At 57.7% G+C, this 21,182-nt stretch overlaps 6 protein-coding genes across 6 annotated transcripts; 4 read left to right on the forward strand and 2 right to left on the reverse strand.

Annotated features, from left to right (window-relative positions):
- Positions 1 to 956: 956 nt before the first annotated feature.
- On the forward strand, positions 957 to 3,239 carry B0T15DRAFT_394690 (uncharacterized protein; the record flags this gene model as incomplete). The annotated part of the gene is made up of 2 exons (XM_062864743.1): positions 957 to 2,742; positions 2,806 to 3,239. 2 exons carry the CDS (start codon positions 957 to 959, stop codon positions 3,237 to 3,239), a joined length of 2,220 nt encoding a protein of 739 aa, XP_062722882.1.
- Positions 3,240 to 3,466: 227 nt separating this feature from the next.
- Positions 3,467 to 5,198, reverse strand: B0T15DRAFT_529200 (uncharacterized protein). Its single transcript, XM_062869092.1, has one exon. The coding sequence runs from the start codon at positions 4,948 to 4,950 to the stop codon at positions 3,661 to 3,663; it is 1,290 nt and encodes a 429-aa protein (XP_062722883.1). The 5' UTR covers positions 4,951 to 5,198; the 3' UTR covers positions 3,467 to 3,660.
- Positions 5,199 to 5,204: 6 nt separating this feature from the next.
- Positions 5,205 to 8,023, forward strand: B0T15DRAFT_529201 (P-loop containing nucleoside triphosphate hydrolase protein). Its single transcript, XM_062869093.1, has one exon. It carries the CDS (start codon positions 5,400 to 5,402, stop codon positions 7,737 to 7,739), a length of 2,340 nt encoding a protein of 779 aa, XP_062722884.1. The 5' UTR covers positions 5,205 to 5,399; the 3' UTR covers positions 7,740 to 8,023.
- Positions 8,024 to 8,746: 723 nt separating this feature from the next.
- Positions 8,747 to 10,948, forward strand: B0T15DRAFT_165054 (major facilitator superfamily domain-containing protein). The gene is made up of 3 exons (XM_062862150.1): positions 8,747 to 8,989; positions 9,201 to 10,278; positions 10,439 to 10,948. The coding sequence occupies exons 1-3, from the start codon at positions 8,826 to 8,828 to the stop codon at positions 10,658 to 10,660; spliced, it is 1,464 nt and encodes a 487-aa protein (XP_062722885.1). The 5' UTR covers positions 8,747 to 8,825; the 3' UTR covers positions 10,661 to 10,948.
- A 287-nt stretch (positions 10,949 to 11,235) lies between these two features.
- On the reverse strand, positions 11,236 to 14,328 carry B0T15DRAFT_492602 (component of IIS longevity pathway SMK-1-domain-containing protein; the record flags this gene model as incomplete). Its single annotated transcript, XM_062866869.1, has 5 exons — positions 11,236 to 12,305; positions 12,360 to 13,804; positions 13,867 to 13,945; positions 13,981 to 14,122; positions 14,212 to 14,328. The coding sequence occupies 5 exons, from the start codon at positions 14,326 to 14,328 to the stop codon at positions 11,236 to 11,238; spliced, it is 2,853 nt and encodes a 950-aa protein (XP_062722886.1).
- A 3,834-nt stretch (positions 14,329 to 18,162) lies between these two features.
- On the forward strand, positions 18,163 to 20,139 carry B0T15DRAFT_164983 (uncharacterized protein). Its single transcript, XM_062862149.1, has one exon. The coding sequence runs from the start codon at positions 18,581 to 18,583 to the stop codon at positions 19,994 to 19,996; it is 1,416 nt and encodes a 471-aa protein (XP_062722887.1). The 5' UTR covers positions 18,163 to 18,580; the 3' UTR covers positions 19,997 to 20,139.
- The last annotated feature ends 1,043 nt before the right edge of the window (positions 20,140 to 21,182 follow it).

Consider the following 21,182-nt stretch of genomic DNA (forward strand, 5'->3'; position numbering starts at 1 on the left):
ACCAGCAAGGAGACAAGACAGACTTGTTGATCAATCTGGCCACGCTGATAACTAGGTACCGTGCTGACCTGCGCCTTCCGGGCTCCTTGTCCGAATAAGGCAGTTTTCGGGAAGATACTATCCGATGGCAGGATATTGAGCCCGTCACAACCCTTGCCGCTTAGAGACGCACGGCGCATCTCTCCGTGCTACATGGACTAGCAGTGCAACTGCGGAATCGGATGCTCTTGATATCTGACTGTTCAGATGTCTGAGACAGCGGTCAAGAGCAAGGGCCTGGTGGTCCCCAGGGGTCCCCCGCAACCCCTGTTGCGGGACCCCTCGGTCGCGGCAGGGGAGCGGGATATGTCGAGACCTTTGTTGATGCGGTTGTTGGACTGGCTAACCGATGACCCTGCTGGCGATCAACCTCGTTCAAAATAACCGCCGTGCTTCTGAGCGCTTCTGAGAAGCAAGGCAATATTGCGTTGAGACGTGGAAAGACTTCAGGCTCAAGTTCTCAGGTTACGCCGTGAGTAAGATGAGCCCATAAGCATATGTAAAGTGCTAATTTCCCGCGCTCTTGCAACTGAAAAAGGTCTCTACCTAGTTCTCTACAACTGTAAAAGTGTCTTGTTCTGTTTGGCTGCGAGTATGGCATCGGGCTGCCATCTCATTTCGATTTTCTTGCGTCTCCCCCTACGAGGGCGGCTCGTGTTCATCCATTCGTCCATCAGGGATCCTTCTGTCATTAGACAATTCAACACCACCCCAGGGCCAGACCTCACAGGCGCACGCTCTGGTGGGCCAGGAAGGGCCAGAAACACTTGCAGGTCGCTGAATGGTTGCAGCCTTGCTGTATGGGCGAAGCTACAGGGCCGTCGTCAGCCGGCGCCATGATGAAAGCGGTTAAGCTCTACGGCCCGCTGTGGGCGGGAACAGGGACCGGTCCAGCGGGCATGGCGGTTATGGGAGCGATGCACGGTCCGGCAGCAGACCCCCTGGACCAGGGACAAGGCCCTGTATCAGATCCTGCCCTGCGTCCAGAGGATGCAAGCAGTGCGGGCAAGCGTTTGCATAATAATGCCGCCTTCCCCCCCGTCGTGTTTCCCGGAGGAAGAAACCCCTACCTTGACCGTCCTCTCCCTTCCCCGCCATCTAAAACCGTTGCTGTCGCCGCCGGTGCCGCCAGCGCTGCAAGTTTCATCATGCATGAGAGACCAAGGACGTCTTCAGGGCCCGGACCCAGCAAAGTGGCCGGCACGAGGCCCAACTTCGACAAACGACTTTCCAAGGACGACATGGCCCTGTCGGGCCGGATGGGCATGGGCAAGGGAAGGGTTCTGCAACCGTATGGGACTGACGTGAACGGTGCCAGAACACTTGCACGCGATATAAGCCCCCACAGGATGCGGATGGCTTCGCCGCCAGACATGTCGCCGGCTCTTGGGTCCTCGGCTTCAGGGGAGATGCCGATTGGGATGGCGCTGGGAAGTCCAACGCGGGACTCGATGTTTGGTGGAAGTCCCTACGGAGGCGGGCCTGCCGGGTGGAATCCGCAGCGGTCGCAGACAGAAGTTCATATCAGCTCCTCTCCGCCACGAGCCCCAGGCCCAGCGCCTGAACTACCAATTCAGAGGACGAAGACGCAGAAGCGGCGGCTCTTCGGGTCACTGTTCGGGAGCAAAAAGCACTCCGAGCCACCCAAGGCGGCGGAAACCGTTAAGCCAAAGGGCAGTGGCTCGTCCGCGGCCGCTCCGGGACCCAGCGCGAATGCTGCCCCAGCCAGGACCAACACTATCAAACGGGCACCAAAGCACAAACCCATAATTATCGCGTCGACTGAGCCTCCCTCAACCTCCACAGCTCGGGAATCAGGCTGGCCAAGTGTCTCGAATTCCCCTGCCGCATCTATTCCCGCAAGCGGCGCCGGATTGCTTAGTGTGGATATCCCAGATATCAGGCTAGAGCGCTACAGCGTCATGTTTAGCGGCGTGTTGAATGAGAAGGAACAGGATACTAAGTCTACACTGCTGGAGAGACGGCAGGCTACCCTGGAGAAACTGAAGAACATCAGCGACAGGATAGAAAGCGAAGAAGGGAAGGATAGAACGAGACCGAGGAGGGCAACATCCCCACAGCCTACAAAGTCGCCTGCCTTCTCACTCTTCCCCCACACGCCAGTTCGGCAATCGATATTGCTCGCCGCCACAGAAGCGGGAATGGTATCGACAACGTCCCTGGCGCCGCCTCGTGGCCTCACGCGGTCCAACACGTCGCCGGGCTACATCCCGTCGCCGTCGAGGGCACGCTTCGAGCCTGAAGCGCAGTCCGACTTGCCAGAGAAAGTCCCGCGGAAGGAGAAGAAAACAGTCACCATTGTCTCGCCACGGAGCATGGAGGAACGTAATAGGGCTGCGCAGCTCGAAAAGCTCCGCGAGCAGCTGCAGGCACAGCACACGCATCAACAGCGATCTCAGCCGCAAGCCGCGGCAGACTCGGCAAGTTTGGGAGTAACAACAACAACTTTCTACTTCAACCAAAACGAATCGAGCCTTATCCTCGACTCCCCACAGAGCACCTCCCCCCCCTCCTTTTCTTCTTCCCTTTCCCTCTCCTCCGACTCCGACAACGACTCCCAACATCGCAGAACCAGAACAACCACATACACGCTCAACCCACCTCTCAAACCCGCCCTCCCGGAACCGCAATGGGAGATCATCACCCCTCCGTCGTCCACCACCTCCTCGACCGACGCCTCCGGTGCGAACACTAGGAAACCCACCAGCAAAGGCAAACACTCCGTCTCTGTCTCCGCCTCGACAGCAACAACGACAGCAACAAGAACCTCCATCACCTCCCGCGCCTCACTAGACAGCCTCCCCACGCCGCTGGCGCCCTCGGCACTAGGCATCTCGGTGGACGAAGAGGACGCGGCGCTGAAAGCGGCGGTCGAGATCTCGATCGCGCGGCAGATCAGCATGTCGCGCCAGCAGCGCATGCTCCTACGGCCTTTTGGCAAGGGCGGCACGGCCATGTCGAGTGGTACTGCCAATAGTAGCAGGAATCTGGGTGGAGGGATGGTGAGGGGAAGGAGTGCTACTGTTGGTGTTGGTGCTGGTGCTGGTGCTGGTGCCGGTGCTGGAAAGGGGGGCCGAGGAGAGGTTACGGTGGGCGTTATCAAGGGGCGGGTGACGCCTGTCCTGGTTGGCACCGAGTACCGCAGGAGTGAGAGGGTTGTGTTGGATGCCGTTGAGTGAGTTGGTCGGGTGGAAACTCTGGGTGTTAGTCATGCCGCACCTTTTTCTTTCCTTTCCTTTGTTTCCTGACTCTCTCTGAGCTGGTGGCCTTTTCTTGGTTCACTTAGTTAGACGGCCTTGATGGCAGTCGCGTGATACCTCTGTTGTTTGTTACTGTTCGAGATACCTCTTTGGAATTGGGTTCGTTTTACCATAGTGTAATGGGTAAGGTATGCTGTCGACCAGAATGCTATCTTCTCTTAAATGGAGATTGATCTTTGAATCCGTCTATGCTTGGTGTGATCTAACCTTGCCAGTGTGTCATACACCTGGCAGATCCGCTTTTATATCCCATCTGCCACCCCTTATCAGTACAATCCTACACATACTAAAGTTCTACAGTAGGTATCCCTACAATTCCCATCGCCGCGACGCCTCAGCTCTACCACAGCGCACGGGCATTCACAACCATGACCCGATCGGTGCGCTCATCCACCACCTCCCGGCGATGCCACGTCCGCGCGAACCGGCGCGCCTCGGCCGCGTCGGCAAACACGACGACAAACCGCGTGTACCCAATCTCCTCCTCCTTCTTTTTGTTGGTCCCCTCGGCAACCAACTCGCGAAGGCCGTCCTCCTCCTCGCCCCACCAGCGAATCGGCCCGCTGCCGGCCCGGATCGTCCGCACCGGCCGCGACGCCGCCAGCCGCCAGGGCAGGTTGCGCTCGGCCCCGTCCGCGCGGATGAACTCCTTCATCGTCTCCCACGTCACCTTGCTGCCCGCCAGCCGCACCAGCACGCGCCGGCCCAGGTCGGCTTCGCTCCGCCCAAGCAGCTCGTCCTGCAGCATACGGGGGAGCACGCTGTCTTGCGCCAGTGCTGCTGCCGTCCCGCCCTGCTGTTGTTGTCGGCTACCGGCGTCGGCCACGTCGGCAAGGTCGTTGAGAGATAGTCGGGCGGCTTGGAATGGCAGGTCCGGCGGGAGGAGGGTGAAGTGGGTGGTGGTGGTGGTGGTTGGGTGCGAGGCCGCCGGGATGGGTTGTGAGGAGCTGGTGGTCGAGGAAGAGGAGGGGACACCGACCTCCTGCGCCTGACGCAGCCGGGTTTGGACGGCGTCGACGTAGGCGGCTGCGGCGCGCTGGCTGTCGAAAACCACATAGTACTGGCCGCGCGGCTCCCCCGTGACAGGGCAGATGGACCGCACGACCTTGGTGATGCCCCCTGTCCAGCCGGCGATGTGCTGGCCCCTGCGAGCGAAGCGGTGGAAGTCGGACTCGACGAGCGAGCGGGACAGGTTCTGCAGGACGAGCACGATCTGGCTGTCGCCTCCCTGGTGATCGCCGTTCTCATTCCCGTCCCGATCATCGGTGCGGTGTTGCTTGTCGGCGGCAGCGAGGCCGGACGGGTTGAGCCAGCCACTTAGCTCATCGCGGGCCTTGGAGAGGTCAATGTCCTCGTCATGCCCACTGTCCTCACTATCCCGGCCACCACTCGCTGGCAGATACTGCCGCTGGTCGCCTAGTTTTGAGAGCGGTTGAGATGCCCGGGGTCTTCTTGCTTGCGCGGAGACCGAGGCCGGTTTGCTAGGAAACACCCTTTCATAGAGCGAACGCGAGGATAGCGGTTCTGCACTCTTGCTCACACGTCCGGGCGAAAAAGCCGCGACTGTGTGTCTTTGAGCGTGCCATTGCCGGGCCAGGGACGGCGGCAATCGTAGACGGCTCGCGAGCATATGTAAGGTGATAGGATGCGTCCTGCCCTGCGAGCTATGAGAGGCGATTAGAGGTGATTAAAATCAGTGATAGCACGCAGCCCCAAAGGTGATGGGGAGGGTGCCGCGCATGACGCGCCTCTGCCGCCTTTTTGAGGTTTCCAAGCAGTGAAGCAGTCCCGTCCCAATCACCGCTTGGAATATTGTATCCCGTCTTCAAAACGTTGATAGCTTCAAGGTTATGATGGGATGTTGTTGGAAGTTTCCGTTAACTGGAAACTGGACTGAACACAGTACCTTCTCGCACTGTGCTCCAACTTTTTGCACCTCTCAAAGTCTTGAACTAATCAACCAAGGTACTTCCTATTCCGGCCATCTCGCACACCAAACCTTTCATCACAACTCGACACCAATTATACGCCAGACCTCTGGATGGGAATATTGCCCCGCAGCATGCACCAGACAGCACAATGAAGTCGCTGGATTTCCGGGTCCGCAAGCTGCACGTCAACACCGACGCCGGCAAGAGGCTGCAGAAAAAGCAGCCGTCCCGGGTCTACGTCAATGAGGAAGCACTCATTGAACTGACGGGCAGCAAGGATGGAGGCAAGGTTGCTTGGATTGAAAAGGTATCGGACTTCCCAGATGGCCCACCAGTCCGCCGCGAGGCCACGCTGTGGCAGGCCCCCGAGAAGCTCGACAAGAGCGCCACGCAAATGTACGATGCCTTCCGGGATGCCTGCAACTACAAACTGGGCGACCAGGTCCGCATCACGGCGGTAGGCGGTCCTCTTCCCGATGCGGACGAGGTCGTCCTCGAGCAGCTTCCTGCACAGGACGGCAAGGACGGGATCGCCCCTGTCGTACCCCTTGAACCAGAAGATGTCCCCGCGTGGGGGTACTTTTTGGCAGGGCGACTGTCTCAGATTGAGCACGTCTATGCCGGCTTGGTGTACAGGAACCTCGTCCTCAGGGGTCCTGAGCGGTCGTTTATCGTGGTATCTGTGAACGGTAGTACTGGAGGCAACGCCCGCTATTTGGACCGGAAAACGTCAGTCAAGATCGCCACGGCTCCTGTCAGCGGCGGCCAAGCAAACCGCGTGGCGTCTCAGAAGCTCGAAGTGACGGGTATCCGGGGGTTGGAATCACAGATTGGCCGGCTCAACGATATCCTAGGCTGTTACGACGCCGACCTGCCCTTTGCACGGAGACGGCCGCTTCCTGGCATCGTCATCCACGGCGGCCATGGCACAGGCAAGACGATGCTCCTAGACAGCATCGCCAAAACCGGCTGGGGCACAGTGTTTCGCATCCAGTACAAAGACAAGCTCTCGGAGATCCAAGAGGCCTTCCAGAAGGCGCGGTTACAGCAACCCAGCCTTGTGCTCATCGACGAGCTGCAACGTCTGATCGACAAAGATCGCAACAACCGCGCCGCCGTCATCCTCGCCCTGTGCGAGGCACTTGACGCCCTTGCCGCAGACGTGGAAACGAAAGGGGAGCAGCCCAAGGTGGCCGTCGTGGTCACTTGCCTTGACTACACTACTGATGTGCCCGAGGACCTGAAGAAGCCCGGCCGTCTGACGAGCGAGATATATCTCCCCTTGCCTGATGTCGACGGCCGGAGGGAGATTCTCGCCTCGCTAGGCCTGCATGTGGCCCCGGACCAGGAGCAGGATCTCCTCCGCCACCTGAGCGAGCGCACCCATGCCTACACGGGAGATGACCTCCGCCGCTTGGTCGACGAGGCCAGTCTGATAGGTTGTATTCGCCACCGCAAGACACCCGCGGCCTTGCGTGGCCAGCACCTGCCCACGCCGCCCCCGGGGGATGACACGGAACAGCAAGAACCGGAAACCGTCCCGCCACCGACACCACTCTACTACTCCCCTGCCGATTATCACGAAGCGCTGCGTGTCGTCCGGCCCTCGGCAATGCACGACATCAACCTGAAGCCGCCACCAATCCGATGGGACGACATCGGCGGCCAAGAAACCGTCAAGCTCTCGCTGCGCCGCGCCGTGCGGCTCTCGCTCGAACCGCCCGAGCTGCTCTCGCGGTACTTCGACCGACCGCCCAAGGGCTTCCTGCTGTACGGCCCGCCGGGCTGCTCCAAGACCATGGCGGCGCAGGCGATGGCGACCGAGTCCGGACTCAACTTCTTCGCCGTCAAGGGCGCCGAACTGCTGAACATGTACGTGGGCGAGTCGGAGCGCGCCGTGCGCCGCCTCTTCCAGCGCGCGCGCGAGGTCAGCCCGAGCCTGATCTTCTTCGACGAGATCGACAGCATCGCGGGGCAGCGGAGCGGCTTCGGCCACAATTCCTCTTCGTCGTCGTCGTCCTCAAGCAGTGGCGGACACGGCGGCATCCACGTGCTGACCACGCTGCTCAACGAGATGGACGGCTTCGAGGCCCTCGCGGGCGTCCTCGTCGTGGGCGCCACCAACCGCCCGCAGGCGGTCGACCCGGCCCTGCTGCGGCCGGGCCGCTTCGACGAGCTGATCTACGTCGGCCCGCCCGACGAGGCCGCGCGCCGCACCATGTTCGCGCAGTTTGCGGCGTCGCGCCGGGTGCATGAGGGCGTGGATATCGATCGCCTCGCGCAGGACACCGAGGGGTACTCGGGCGCCGAGATCCGAGCCATCTGCCGCGCGGCCGGCACCGCGGCGTTTGATCGGTTCTGTGGAGGCGGCGAGCCGGCGATCACGATGGAGGATCTGGAGGGGGCGATCCGGCATCAGAGGAAGCAGATTACCAAGGAGATGCTGAGGGGGTATGAGGACTGGGAGAGGCAGTTTAGGAAGTATTAAGGCAAACCCGGAGAATATGGTAGATGGGAAAATGGGGATTACGCTGGGGTGTTTTGGGCTGAGGGGATGCTGGTTGGATGACTTTAGACATAGGGACGGCATATACAAAAAAGCAACATCGGACAATTTAGGTTTGTGGGAAGGAGATGCGCTGTTCTTCACAAGGCCCGGGCCTATACTAGGTAGTATGGACGATGTACAAATGCTTTTCTGGGCATAGCAGTGCCATCTTCGGACGGTGCGAAGGAGAATTAAAAAAAAAAGCAGATATGAACAACACTCCCCACTGAGATCTGCTGTCTCTCTGGTTTTTGATCAAGCGAGCCGAAGCCGGAAGACCCAACCACCACTTAGCATGAGAAATGCCATATGGCAAAGGCTTCCGTAAGGTTAGGAAAGACTAAGGTAATCAAGCCATATTTATGTGGGTAAGTCAGGAACTGCCAAACTCCTGCAGACCGCGTAGAATACATTCATACATCACCTAGCGAGCGGTTGTGGCAGGACTTGTAAGTTATTCGGCGTGGATAGGTAGTTTCAATATCCACATGAATTATCCTCGGACGGACGGGTGATCACGAATGAGACGCACAATGACTAGGTAGGTATTCCATTGTACAATACATACGCCTACGAAATGGTCAATTTCGGGAAGAATGGTCATCCTCGGGGAGGCCCTGAAGATTAGTGCAAGACTGAATGAGTCTTGTCGTTATCTGTGGCTCCCGATTGTCCCACCAGTGCGGGTGTACTGTACGCCCGGAGCGGTTTAGTCGCCCACGTCATAACGTAACATTACCGGTAAGCAACTCTGATCCACACTCTACAACCCCTCCTAGACCGGACGTCCCTCGGACTTGGACTCCGGAGGCGAAAGGTTCGCCTCTTATATAAGTCGCCATCCTCCCAGGGCTGTTCGCCACGATGACTTCATTTTGACCATGGCTCGCTGTGCTGGCGCCGTACCTCTATCGATTTGCGTTTGCAAAGATTCTTCTTACTACAGATCAAAACGATCTTGAAGAAGAATAAGAAAAAGAAAAAAGAGGGGGGCGTCCGGAGTTTGTTTACGGCAATTCTGTCACGATGAGCGAGTCTGACAAGGCGGGGAAGCCCACTGAGGGATATGAAGCTGAAAGTGCACAGCTAGAGGAGTGGGATGCTGTGGCAGAAGCGAAGCTGGTCCGGAGGATGGATCTGTTCCTCCTGCCGGTCGTGATGCTGCTCTATCTGCTCAGTTTCCTTGACAGGTGAGTCAATTCACTACCCGCCCTTCTCTCTGACTTCCTCTGAGAGGAGAAAGGAAAGGCTGAGCAAGGCAAGGCTGGACCATGGATATCTATCTATCTTTCAACAAAACGCCCACTTCTAAATATTGGTTACCCAACCGCGTCACAGCCTTTGATGCCAAGGATTGCCGCAGGAGCCGCACTGATTAGTACTAACCACATCCCCTCATAGAGTCAACATCGGCAATGCGCGTCTCTACAAGATGGAAGCCGACCTCGGTCTGGTCGGCAACCAGTACCAGGTCGCCGTCTCCATCCTCTTCGTGACGTACATCCTCTCGGAGCTGCCGTCGAACCTGGTGCTCAAGAAGCTGCGTCCGTCGCGGTGGATTGCCTTCATCACGACGGCATGGGGCATCATCGCCACGCTGACCGGCATCGCGCAGAATTACGGCGGGCTGCTCGCCTGCCGACTGCTGCTCGGCGCCGTCGAGGGCGGCTTGTTCCCGGGGATGGCCATTTACCTGACCTTTTTCTACACGAAGCGGGAGCTTGCGTTGCGCATCGGCTATCTCTTCGTGTCGGCGGCGCTGGCCGGCGCCTGCGGCGGCTTGCTTGCCTTTGCCATCGGGCACATGCAGGGCGTGGCGGGCCAGAACGGATGGCGCTGGATCATGATCATCGAGGGCCTGCCGACCGTGTGTCTGGGCATCGCCTCGTGGTGGCTGCTGCCCGACGAGCCGGAGACGGCCTACTTCCTGGACGGCCCGCAGCGCGCCATGGCCGCGGCGCGGCTGAGGCGCCAGACCGGCTACACGGCCAACGCCGCCGAGTTCCACTGGCAAGACGTCCGCGCCGCGCTCGGCGACTGGAAGGTCTGGGCCTTCGCGCTCGCCCAGTTCGGCAGCGACACCATGCTGTACGGCTACTCGACCTTCCTGCCGACCATCATCCGCGGCATCAACCCGGACGCGTCCGCCGCGCTCGTGCAGGTGCTCACCATCCCGTGCTACGCCCTCGGCGCCGTCACCTATCTGGTCGTGGCCAGGATCTCCGATCGCACGCAGAAGCGCGGCATGTACGCCGTCCTCCTGGGCCTGGTCAGCATCGTCGGCTATGCGATGCTGATCAGCGACGTGGGCTCGGGCGCTCACTACGCCGGCTGCTTCCTGGTCGCCATGGGCCTGTATGTCTGCGTGGGCCTGCCGTTGGCGTGGCTGCCGACGAACTGTCCTCGGTACGGCAAGAGGACGACGGCGACGGGGTTGCAGTTGACGATTGGGAACTGCAGCGGGATCATGGCTAGTTACGTAAGTCCCTTTTCATTTTATTTTTTATTTCATTTTATTTTTTATTTCATTTAGTTTTTTATTTATACATTTTTTTTAAATTTTTTTTAATTCTTTTTTTCTTGTTTCTTGCTCATCTCCTTTCATCTGAAACGACCGTCACTGACGCACATCTATCTAGCTCTACCCACTAGAGCAAGGACCCAGATACATCCGAGGCCATGCAGTTACTATGGCTATGGTCGCCTGGGCCTGTCTGGTCTATGTCGTGCTGTGGTTCTCCTATTCCAGGGCCAATGCGAAGAGGCGACGAGGCGACGAGGACCACAAAACGGAGGGCATATCCGACGATGAGATTGCAGAACTGGGAGATGAAAGCCCCAGATTTGTGTACACTATCTGAGAGGGATAGTCGGTAGCGTCACTGTCGAGGGAATCCTCAGCAGAACAGGATTCTGTTTGCTGCGGCTTCAACTTGTCCAGGCATTGCCCATGTTCTAGGCCCAGCGACACTCCATCAGCTGCTTTCGCAATTCACGGTCCGTCCTTTCTTACAGACTCCAGTGTTTGAGTACCGCACAGAAGAGTGGATAAGGGATGTAGGAGGCAAAGCGAAAACAGGGCTTCATTTCCTACGAGAAAGCCGCCGCCGCGGCGAACCCAAGCCAAAATCCACGCCGCAGTTTCCATCGCCCACCGCCCGTCCGACCACCGGCCCCATTCCCGTATAAAAGAAACTTTACACAACCCAAAAAGTCCGAAGAGGAAGATAATCCATGCCCGTGTAGAATGCCGTACCGTCCTATGAAACTGAACACCCCCCACACCGGTGGTAAGGCGGGACATTATCCGTCATGCGAGAAGCCAAACAGGGCCAAAGTAAAAGCAAGGCCTGGCACGGGGGTATTTCCACAGCTGGCAAGGCGGCGGCGAGGAAGTGTGCGGATGTGTCCGCCGAGAGGAAAGGGCTCCCATCATCTACTCTCCTCCGCCTCCAGTACCGCCGCCGCCGCCACCCTCCTCCCCAACCGACTTCAACGCCGCGGCGTTTTTTACCGTGGGTGAGATGCTGATCGCGATCTTCCTTAGCCCTCCGGGGCCAGCAACACCAGTACTACCATTCGGGCTCCCCCCTCTCCCAGCAATACCCCCGCTGTTACCACCAGAAAAGCTCCTGGTTTTCCTGAGCATGGATACAGACGGCGTTACAGCAGCGGCATTCCCCGCCACGCTACTGCTGTTCCTCCTCTTATGCTGCGTCAGCTTCTCGAGCGCATCATCCTCGTCCTCCTCACGCCGCCGTTTCTCTGACAGTCGTTCCGGCGGCGAGCTTGTTGCTGCTGCTGCTGCGGCGGCGGCGGCGGCAGCTAACGCTGGTGTGCTTGTCGGGTCGGCTCTGGCGGTTGCTGGGTCTTCTCGAAAGACGAGATCCTTCCCTGTTGCGGTCGAAGCAGGGGATCGCGTCTCGGCTGGTGTCATGACCGCGTCTCCGCCTGAGTCATCCGTGTCATCCTCCTCGTCCGAGTTGTACTCGACCAGTGGTTTTGAGCCTGTAGCGCTACGGTTCGGTATCCCTAGCGACATCTCCTCGGCGCCGTGTTGGCTGCTTGGCAGGTCGTCTTCGTCGTCCGACATGTTCCAGTAGTCTTCCTGCGCCTGATCGACGACAAGGTGCTCCATCATGCCCCGCGGAGCCCCATTCAGCGCTCGTCTGGGCAGCTCATCTTCGGACTCAAAGTATGGGTCGATGCCCGTCGTAAAGCCCTGTGTCTCGTCGTAGCGGCGGAGCATACCACCGAAGGTGTCGATATAGGCAAGTGCCATCATCTTCTCGCGGTAGTTTTCCACCATCTGCTTGATCAGGTCTTTGAGGTTTTCCTTGTCGATTAGCATGAAGAGTTCTAGACACGCCGAGCAGAGGAGATTGTCCCGCGGCAGCGTCTGCAGCAGGACGTCGAGGATCGGCCCGAGCACCTGCTTGTCGGCCATCTGCTTAAGATAGAACTCGTCTTGCATTATCACAAGGTGCCGGAAGAAGCGCACCGCAACTGCGCCCAGAATTAGCTCCCGGAACAGAACACATAGATACCAAGATGCCATACCGAGCTGCAAATGCTTCTCTTTGCACGCGAGCAACTGAACAAACCGCGAAGGGATATTATGTGTGAGGACGAAGAACTTGCTGCGGTGGTTGTGGCGCTGGATGTAGTAGCAGAGAATGTCGTTCAGGCAGCTGAAGACTCCTTCCTCCGACGGACCGAATTTCATCTCCGTTCGTCCCTCGAGGTCGAGGAGGGGCTTGAACAACCGGACGGCCGAGTTCTCGTAGAAGTGCGTCAAGAACACGTCGTGCTGAGGGTCCATCATCGGCTGCGCCCTGAGCCTGGGCTGCCCAGTTACAAGCTCTCCTCGGGGCTCCTGCTGCTGTTGTTGCTGTTGTTGTTGCTGTTGTTGTTGCTGTTGTTGTTGCTGTTGTTGTTGCTGTTGCTGCTGCTGCTGCATGGGAGACGGACCTGGGTCCAGAAGAACCTTGAGTGCTTCTGAGATCTGCGACTTGACACCCAGGTCAACCTCGACGAGAAGAAGATCAATCAAAGTGTCTGTTAGCGGTAGTGAACGTTTGTGGATCTGTTCGTAGACCGTTTGTCGAACCAGCGACGGGTCGTGGTCAATCATGGAGACTAGGATGTCTGTTGCGCCGACTCTCACCGACACATCCCGGTGGCGCATACCATAGTTGATGGCGGGGAGAAGGCCTTCTTTGAGAAAGTGCACATACAAGCCCTGGCGGGCTGGCGGTTGAAGGTTCTTCGCAATGGCACAACACTGCTGGATAAAGAGCACCGCCTCTTTCTTTCGCAAGGGGGGCTCATGGGGATTTGGAAAGATAGAGAACAGTTCGTGCATGAATCCGGGAGTGGTGTGTAGGTGCTGGACGATATCGACCTGGTTAAAGAAGATGAGCGAGTTGAGCACGGAGAAGGTTGGGTCGTCGAGTATGCGGGCAAGCACGACGTCCTTGAGATACTGCAACCGATATGTCATGTGGATCTTGCGGCGGACCTGCTCGTCCTGAATCTTAACGACCTCCTTGTACCGGCCCTGGTCGTGCAACCACTGCCGGTGATTTGCCTTGTGGGTCGGAAAATCAGGATCGTACTCCAGCGCGCCCACGACCCCCAGGACGCACTCGTCCGACACGGCTTGCTCGATGATCGCGGTGTCGTTCAGTAGCAGAATCGTTTTCATGATGTTGCACAACCGATGAAGGTCGTCCAAGCTCTCAAGGTCCTCAGCCATCTCCACGAGTGGGATCAGCTTGCTGATGTAGTCTTCGTTCATGATCGTTTTCGCTAGGGCGTCGCGGCCGGCAGGGGACTGTGATAGGTTGCGGATCGCCATGTCCAACTCGGGCAACGAGCCCAAGTCGGCGGGCGGGAGCTGGATCGAGGCTGCCATCTCCATGGTCAAATCATCCGAGAGGCTGCTGTCGTCTGGACAGGTCATCCCACCTTGGACCGTTTGCTGAACCCCATCGATAAACCTCCTGCAAACCGGATGGTTAGAAGCCAACCTAGCATGCATTCGACGGCCCAAAATTCCACTAACCAAATTGCGGCGCATCCATCGGCCTCCTGAAAGCTCAGTGCCATGTCGACACCATTGTCGGTCCACACGATTAAAGTATCTGCGAGCGGTATTAGAGCTTCGAAGCAGATTCACCACAACAGCAGCCGGGGCACTGCATGCCTTGCTGTTTTTGGAAGCCATCGTCCTTAACGATCTTCGTGTCAAGTAGTCGTCGGTTGGGGTGATCTTCGGACTCGACAATCACGCGAGGCTCTTTCGGCTGGCCTTCTTCAACCTAAACACGACGGCGGAGATCACATACGTTAGTAAGGGGATGGATGCCGACGAGCAAGCTGTGGTTTGAAAACGGCCGGAACTTGATACCTGCACGAGGCATGCGCAGCAGAAGCCGGTGCCGCGGTCGAACCAGTCATTGTGGCGGAGCTCGTAGACCTTGACGCGCCTCTTATCCGCCGTCTGATGAGGCACCGGTTGTGCCATCATCAACGGTTCGGATGCTTCCTCCGGTATGACGTAGCTCTCTGCGATCAGATCCGGCGGTGCAGCATCAAGCTGATGCGGCGAAAGCGAGAGGTCGGGCTCGGCCGGGCTGAGAAGAGCAAGAGCCGCCACTGTCTCGGACGGTTGCGCTGTCCCGGAGGAAGCGCGTTTCTCTAAGGTGCGCGCTCAGAGACAATGCAATTGGCTGTGGGCTCAGTTGCTTGGAATTTGAACACCTGGGCCACTGTGTGACGCCGTGAGGGAAATGTCCGATGTTGTCGGCCACCGGGCACGAGGTTTCGGGAGGCGCGAAGCGAGCGATAGGACGAGTCGGGCAGGTTGTCGCGCAGCTAACAATCACGTGGGATAAATGGGGTTTTTGTCTGAAAGCAGTAGTTTGGCGCGTGAAGATGGGCCAGCGCGACGTCAATTTTCGTGACGGCTTTTCGGACGACGACTGACGGCGCGACTAAATTCTTACGCCGATGCTGCAGGGCGCAAGGTCGATGGAGAGAGCGGGTGGAGGCGTGATCGCCCGGGCGTTGGAGGGGCCAAAATGAGTTAGCGCCAGGCCACCGCCCGGCTTTTCGCGCTAATCCAGATTAAGCGCGCACTGACATCACAGTTTCCCGACCTCAGGTTGCGGTTCCTTTCCATGGCAGATGGCCAACAGACCCCCACGTCGCTTTGGCTCACCAACTGTCGTTTGCAATCATCGAGATTCATAAAGCAATGCTATGCGCCTGTTCTCTGGCTCGAGAACACAGTGGAAGCACCTTCTTCAAAGTCGTGTTCTATCCCCCCTCACCACGGAGGCACGGACCGGGCCGTTCCCTTGGCCAGCATCCCAGGCTCGAGCCAGGGCCCAGGCACCCAAACATTCGGACGCTATCCCCGACACTTAGCCACCCACTGGTTGAGACGGAGGTCTCCGATTTCCCTCTAACATGGACGGGCCCAAAGATCACCATCGCCAGTCCGGGATGGCCAGCTGTTCTCACTACCTTCGTGCTGCATAGCTGTTACAGCCTCGGATATGATTGTGATGTCATTTATGAGGGCGATCTCTATCTCATCTCCACAGTCAATAGCAGCTCACCCGTTCATAGCGACAACAAGCCGGGGCGCATCCGACAGGCTCCTCGCCGTCACCGTCGGGGCTCGGAATCTCTCGCGGGATGATCGCAGTGATCGGACTAACCGAGCCCAGCGAAACCAGGGAACTATTGTTGGACAGCCCTACGGATCCGACACCTCAACCATGGCTTCTACACGCTCGGAAACGAACCGCGAAATCAGTGGCAGCAGTATCCGATACCAACCACAGTTACACAGCAGCTTGACAGGTTGATTGGAGAAATTATGTGCCGCCAGGCGCGCGGCCTATGCAATGCGAGGTGCGCGCCAGTACCGGGATGACGCGAATAATACGCTTTTCTGCATCTAATACCTACTAGTACTCTACTGTACCGAGCTGCCTTCCGCACCACGCAGCTGGGTCCCCGATTCAATGAGGCGAAAGCCATGCCATGCCGCTTAGGTTGGTTCAACTGTTCAGTAATGATGATGCGCGTAATAACATCATCGTCTAGGGAAGCAATCTTCGTTCGCTTTACTCAATGGTTCCGTGCGGCCACCCGAAACCTCAGCCTGAGACAACAATCCGTTTGACATCTCCCGGTCACTGACGCCAGCAAGCTGCGATCTCCTGTGTGCCTTATCGTCTCGAGCCACACTCGGCACCAACGGCCTCCGTCGGCAACAAAGACGAGCTGAGACAGGAGCCCATTTGTGAAGGCCAAAGTAATATCAAGGGTTCGTCAGCCAACTCATGCTTCGTTATCGCCAATACAATCTCCACTGTTTGACCAGAAATACCAGCGACGCCGCGCATCTCTTCCACACCGCATTCTCTGCCAGCGTGGTCTCGTTGATATGTCGCCCTGATTAGACTGGGTGCCGGCGGAGGTCCAAGATAAGAATCCCTTGTCGACGTGGGATCGTCCGATGGAGACGATTGATCAGACGGAATCCACCCAATCTCATCTGGATCCGGTAGGCAGGGGTGTCAATCAAGCAGAAGAGCCGCATGGGTGATGATGGCCAATCATTGATTGCTGCTTACCCTTTCTACTCGAGGCTTTTTAAGAGATCTTTTTTTATGCTGCGCTGCGCGCTGCATATTATGTGCAAGCACCCGTTGCAGTAAGGTATAGTGGACGGTTTTCCAGATCTGTCTGTTGAGCTGACAGAAGTGCAAGCCGCTCCCATACCCACCAGAGCTTCCAACAAACCCCCACGTTGGGCTTCGGTGTGGCGTTCTGGGCTTCTTCGGAAGACGACGAACGCAGGCACCTTGATTTCCAGCTTCGCTAGTGTAGCGCCCCTTCCGCTTCTCGTCTCGTCCCGTTCCCGGCAGCAATAGGCGCTATGTCGAAGTTCGGCGCTATTGGACCCGCCATGCGAGTCTGACCTGGATAGAAAATCCTATCTGCCGAGTCTGGACCAGTGCCCCGATATGGGCAGGCATGTAGATATGAGGAGGGCGCACCAGATATTGGTCCCGGGCATCAACTGAGCGGCTTCAATCGCGGACGCTGACGCTCCATCTATGATATTATGATAAAGAACAGGCTCGCCAGGCTCAGTCCCGGAGGTTTGGACTTTGGAGATGGCTAGGCCGAGCGGTGATCTCAGGTCTTTTTCGAAATCCACTTGGTGGCCGCGGCACGGTCCTTGGTTCTCCGTTCTCCCTAACGTCAATCCGCCCTTGTCCCTGCCAAGTGGTGCGGCTGGACTTCGGCGGACTGCACTAGCATCCTGAGCTGTTTCGGTGACGATCTGCCAAGAGACGAGCTCGATCCAGTACGTATCGCGTACTTTATCGTCCATCTTTCCAGGTCTTCGGGTTCCGGTCAAGTCGCTGCGTGTCACGTCAAAGATATCACAGCAGCCATCTGCGGCTGATATGGCCCTTTCAGCGCTCCTGGTCGCCGATCGTTTGCCAGGGCCCCGGTCCATTGAGAGCCGCTCCGGCGGTAAGGCGCGTTATCGCATCGGGAGTAGTAATCCGTACCGGGTACATCTCGAGCAATACGAGGACCCACTTTTCTCCTGGCTCTTCTTTCTTTGCATGCGTGGCTCCAAGCAAGCCAAGGGAATGGACATCATGTTCGACCAGATACAGACAAGGCGTTCGTTTGGGATTTGCACGACCCACGGAACATGCTTGTTCTTGTCTTCGATTGCTGCCGAGAGATCCGCTCCGCTTCGCTTGCTTGTTGGTCGCATTGGCGATCCTCCCACTGCCAGCCCAAAATCTTGGTCCATTGCTCCCAGGCTGGTGTAACCCCGCTGGGGAAGTGGTGCCGTCACGATGACAATGCGGCCATGTCCAGGGTGCAGTCACGGAGGTGACTTGAGTTGCCTGGGCTCTTCCATAAAATTGTGGTATCGGCGAATCACTCACTATACACTACAGGATGTACTCTACTGTACAGTACAGAGGCAGTGGCCCCCGCGTGGTTGTTTCTTCCGCGCCCCCTGCTCGAAGTTGCAGGTGCCCATGCATGGTCCAGCGTGGGCTCAACAGAGGAGGGCTGAAAGCTGCATCGGTCTAGTGGACGCTCGCTTGTGTGAGGCGGGCTCTTAAAACCCGGTGGATGCCCACCGAATCCCTCGCTTGGTGAGGTCGAGCGAGCTTCTCGTCAGACTATCATCCCCCGACTCTCACCAACATCGGTCGTTTAGGTTCTCCGCATGTCTCGGTATCCGTAAGGGCACCGGCTTTCACTCTTTTATCCTCTTGCCCTTAGTTTTCCCTGACCGAGTCGGCCAAGCATTATTAGATTGACTGAGTCGCCTGCTTTGAGGTTTCGACGTCGCCATATCCAGGCGGCCTTTCACCCCGAGGTTTCATCCGATCCCACCTCACTGCTTGTCCTCGTGCCCGCCACATCCTCCGGGTCTCGGGCTTCGTACGTCTAGGACAAATATAGCCAAACCCATACCCCTCGCTACCACCTGCCGGTTCATGCAACCCTGGGGCATTTAATATCCATAGGCATCTGCACCCCGCAGGTCGCAGACCTGTCGCCCAGTTAGTTAGGTGCCGTCACGGTCTCCCCGGCAGCCGGACTTAGGTGCGTGACGTCGGAGAGGAGCTCGTCTTCAACTCGCTCGTTTCTCTCACCAGAGACACCCCGCTCGACAGCGTGAGCCTTGTGGCACAACAGGACCAAACTCAGGAGCTATGTCAGTGTTTTCGATGATCAAGCGGGGCCGTCAGGCCGCCAAGGAGCACCGCGCGGAGCAGGCCAAGAAGGAGAGGGAGGAGGCCCAGAAGGCCCCTTACAAGCACATACCGAGACATGCCGCCATTGATGCTCTGTCGGGCGGGCCGGCAGGTTGGAAAGAGAACGACAGGCGCAGGATAGTCGAGCAGAACAAGCGACGCAGCGCGATGACGACGAGCGGCGTGGGTATGAGCGGTTTCATGACGCCGGTCCATGCCGGCATGCCCCGTACACACAGCGCACTTTCCCACGTCTCATACCCGTCCTCCTCCGCGAGCCCCGTCGTTCAGCTGCCGCGGGCCTACAGCTACAGCAGCATGCCGCCGGGCTGGACATCGCACACGAGGGAGATCAGCTACAGTCCCATCGACATGGTAACTTCGCTGAAGGGCAAGGAGGTCGAAAGGGTTATCGACTCGGCCCGCACGAGCCGGTCCTCCAGCAAGATGTCGACCGGTCGGATCCCGCTACCGCCCGGCGCCTCGTTCGGGGCCGGGGATGCGACACCATCGCCCGTCGAAAGCTCCAGCGACTCGGCCAGTTCGCAGGAGGACTTGGAGATGAAGCCGGTTGCTAGATACAGTGCTCCGATCCCTCCGTCCCAGGGCGCCAGCAGGCCGGATAAGCCTGCGAGTGACGCCGAGCGCATCCACAGACTGCACCCTGGCCGCTCGCGTAGGATTTCGGACCCGAACCAGGCCGCAGTGCCTATGCGAAGCTCTCTGGCGCCGCGCACGAGCTCCCTTGGCCCCGGCATCCCTCCCGTTCCTGCGCTGCCCCCCCTCCAGTTGGGCACCGCCGTGACCACCCCAGAGTTGTTCTCTTCGGCAGCCTCCTCGAGTGCTAGCTCAGTCACCATGGTTCCTGTTGCGTCCAGCACATCGCTTGCCGCCAAGGCTGCGCCAACGGTTGTGACACCAAGGGCGCCGACTACAAATGAAGCCGAGTTGGCGCAGCAAGCAGAGTATGGCACGGCAGAATCCTTGGGCGGGGGAGAGGTCGTGGCCATGAAGACAAGCGTTGCCCCGATCGTGTTGGGTGTCCCGCCCGTGGTGGAGGGTACTTCTCCGGCGAAGCACAAGAAGAAGAGGGTATCGAAAGTGGCAAGGTTCAGCGAGCTGGAGCCCATCAAGTCCAACACCACCACCGTTACCGTGGAGCCTGCGGAGCTGGAAAAGCGCCCGATTTCGACGACAACTGCCCTCCCAACGAGCTTCGACGAAACGGCCCTGTCCGGGAGAAATGAGATTGTGCTACCCCCTGTGTCGAAGCCGGGCAAGCTCTCCAAGGCACCCGCGGCAGCGAGTGGGAAGCTGGTCAAGAAGAACCGGTGGTCGCTAAGAAGCAGCAAGAGCACTGCGGTGGCTGGCTGAGTCCTCCGAGAATGAAGAGGACTTTCGCCGCCTCCGTCCTCGTTTTGCAACCGGCATCGGCGTTGTGACATTACGTTTACATATATATCTGCCTGTCTTTTGCATCTCATTTGTGTTCCAGCAAGCGACATCACACGTCATGAGCACACCTTCGCAGGGGCAATTCTCTGCGCTTTAACCAGTAGTATTGGGCGTTGGCAACTTTTCTTTTTGGGTTATGAACCGCTGGTATATATTCAGCTCAGGTTACATCTTTCCTTCTCATGACGACGGTAACAAAAACTGGGTTATTTTGGTGTCTGTGTGCTGTGTGGACTGGCTTCCTGTTGGTAGGAGTTGAGATAGGGCTGAAATATCACACAGCTTGATCTCGCTTGTCTTGAACATGTGTGGGAGCCTATTTGAACACCGCCCGGGCTCAAAATAGCTTCACAGGATGTGCCTAGGTACGTACCTAGGTACCTACCTAGATACCTTGCTGTATTTGTCGATGGTTGACCAGCAACATCGGACATATTTGATATGCCCAAGTCCAGGCTGACGTCTTGGGCCAATGAAACAAAGTGTGATGAACACATGATCGGTGCCTTGGCTGTTATCACGATTGGAGTTACCTGGCACTATCAGCTCTTTTGTTGATCATAACATTACCAGGTACGCGGAAGTGCCATGCATCGGATCCCACACTACTGCATGTCCACGCAACCAGACGACCTTTTTTTGGGACTCACCGCCGCTGGGTATTGTTTGGTTGTATCATTGGCCTCAACGCACGCAGCCTTACAAGGCAGACTGATCTCTTAAATGCTGACATGTAATGTGCGTAAACTATCTCGATGCTCGACCTCACTATCTGCCTTATCCGCACGCCGCTGTCACTCGAGGATCTCCAGCCCACAAGACGATAGCACATGTCAGATGATCCATATCACGATAGTACCTAGGTATGTACTTCTGGGGCAGTCGGCTTCGAACTATCACTGCTAGACGGACGAGAACGGCACGGATGTTGGGGTACCATTGCATGTCCAATATATTCCTACGTAGAATATTCTATTGCAGGCGCCGGATTCAAAAAGATGAACTGGCATGTGGCGGGGTCGATACTCCCGATCGGTCTGGCTTCCGTGGTGTCGGCTTGCTCATAGTTTCAGCTCTAGATCAGCTAGCCATTCGCAAAAGTCTC

Source organism: Chaetomium strumarium (assembly GCF_033439665.1).
Source record: "Chaetomium strumarium strain CBS 333.67 chromosome Unknown B0T15scaffold_3, whole genome shotgun sequence".
Classification (NCBI taxonomy): domain Eukaryota; kingdom Fungi; phylum Ascomycota; class Sordariomycetes; order Sordariales; family Chaetomiaceae; genus Chaetomium; species Chaetomium strumarium.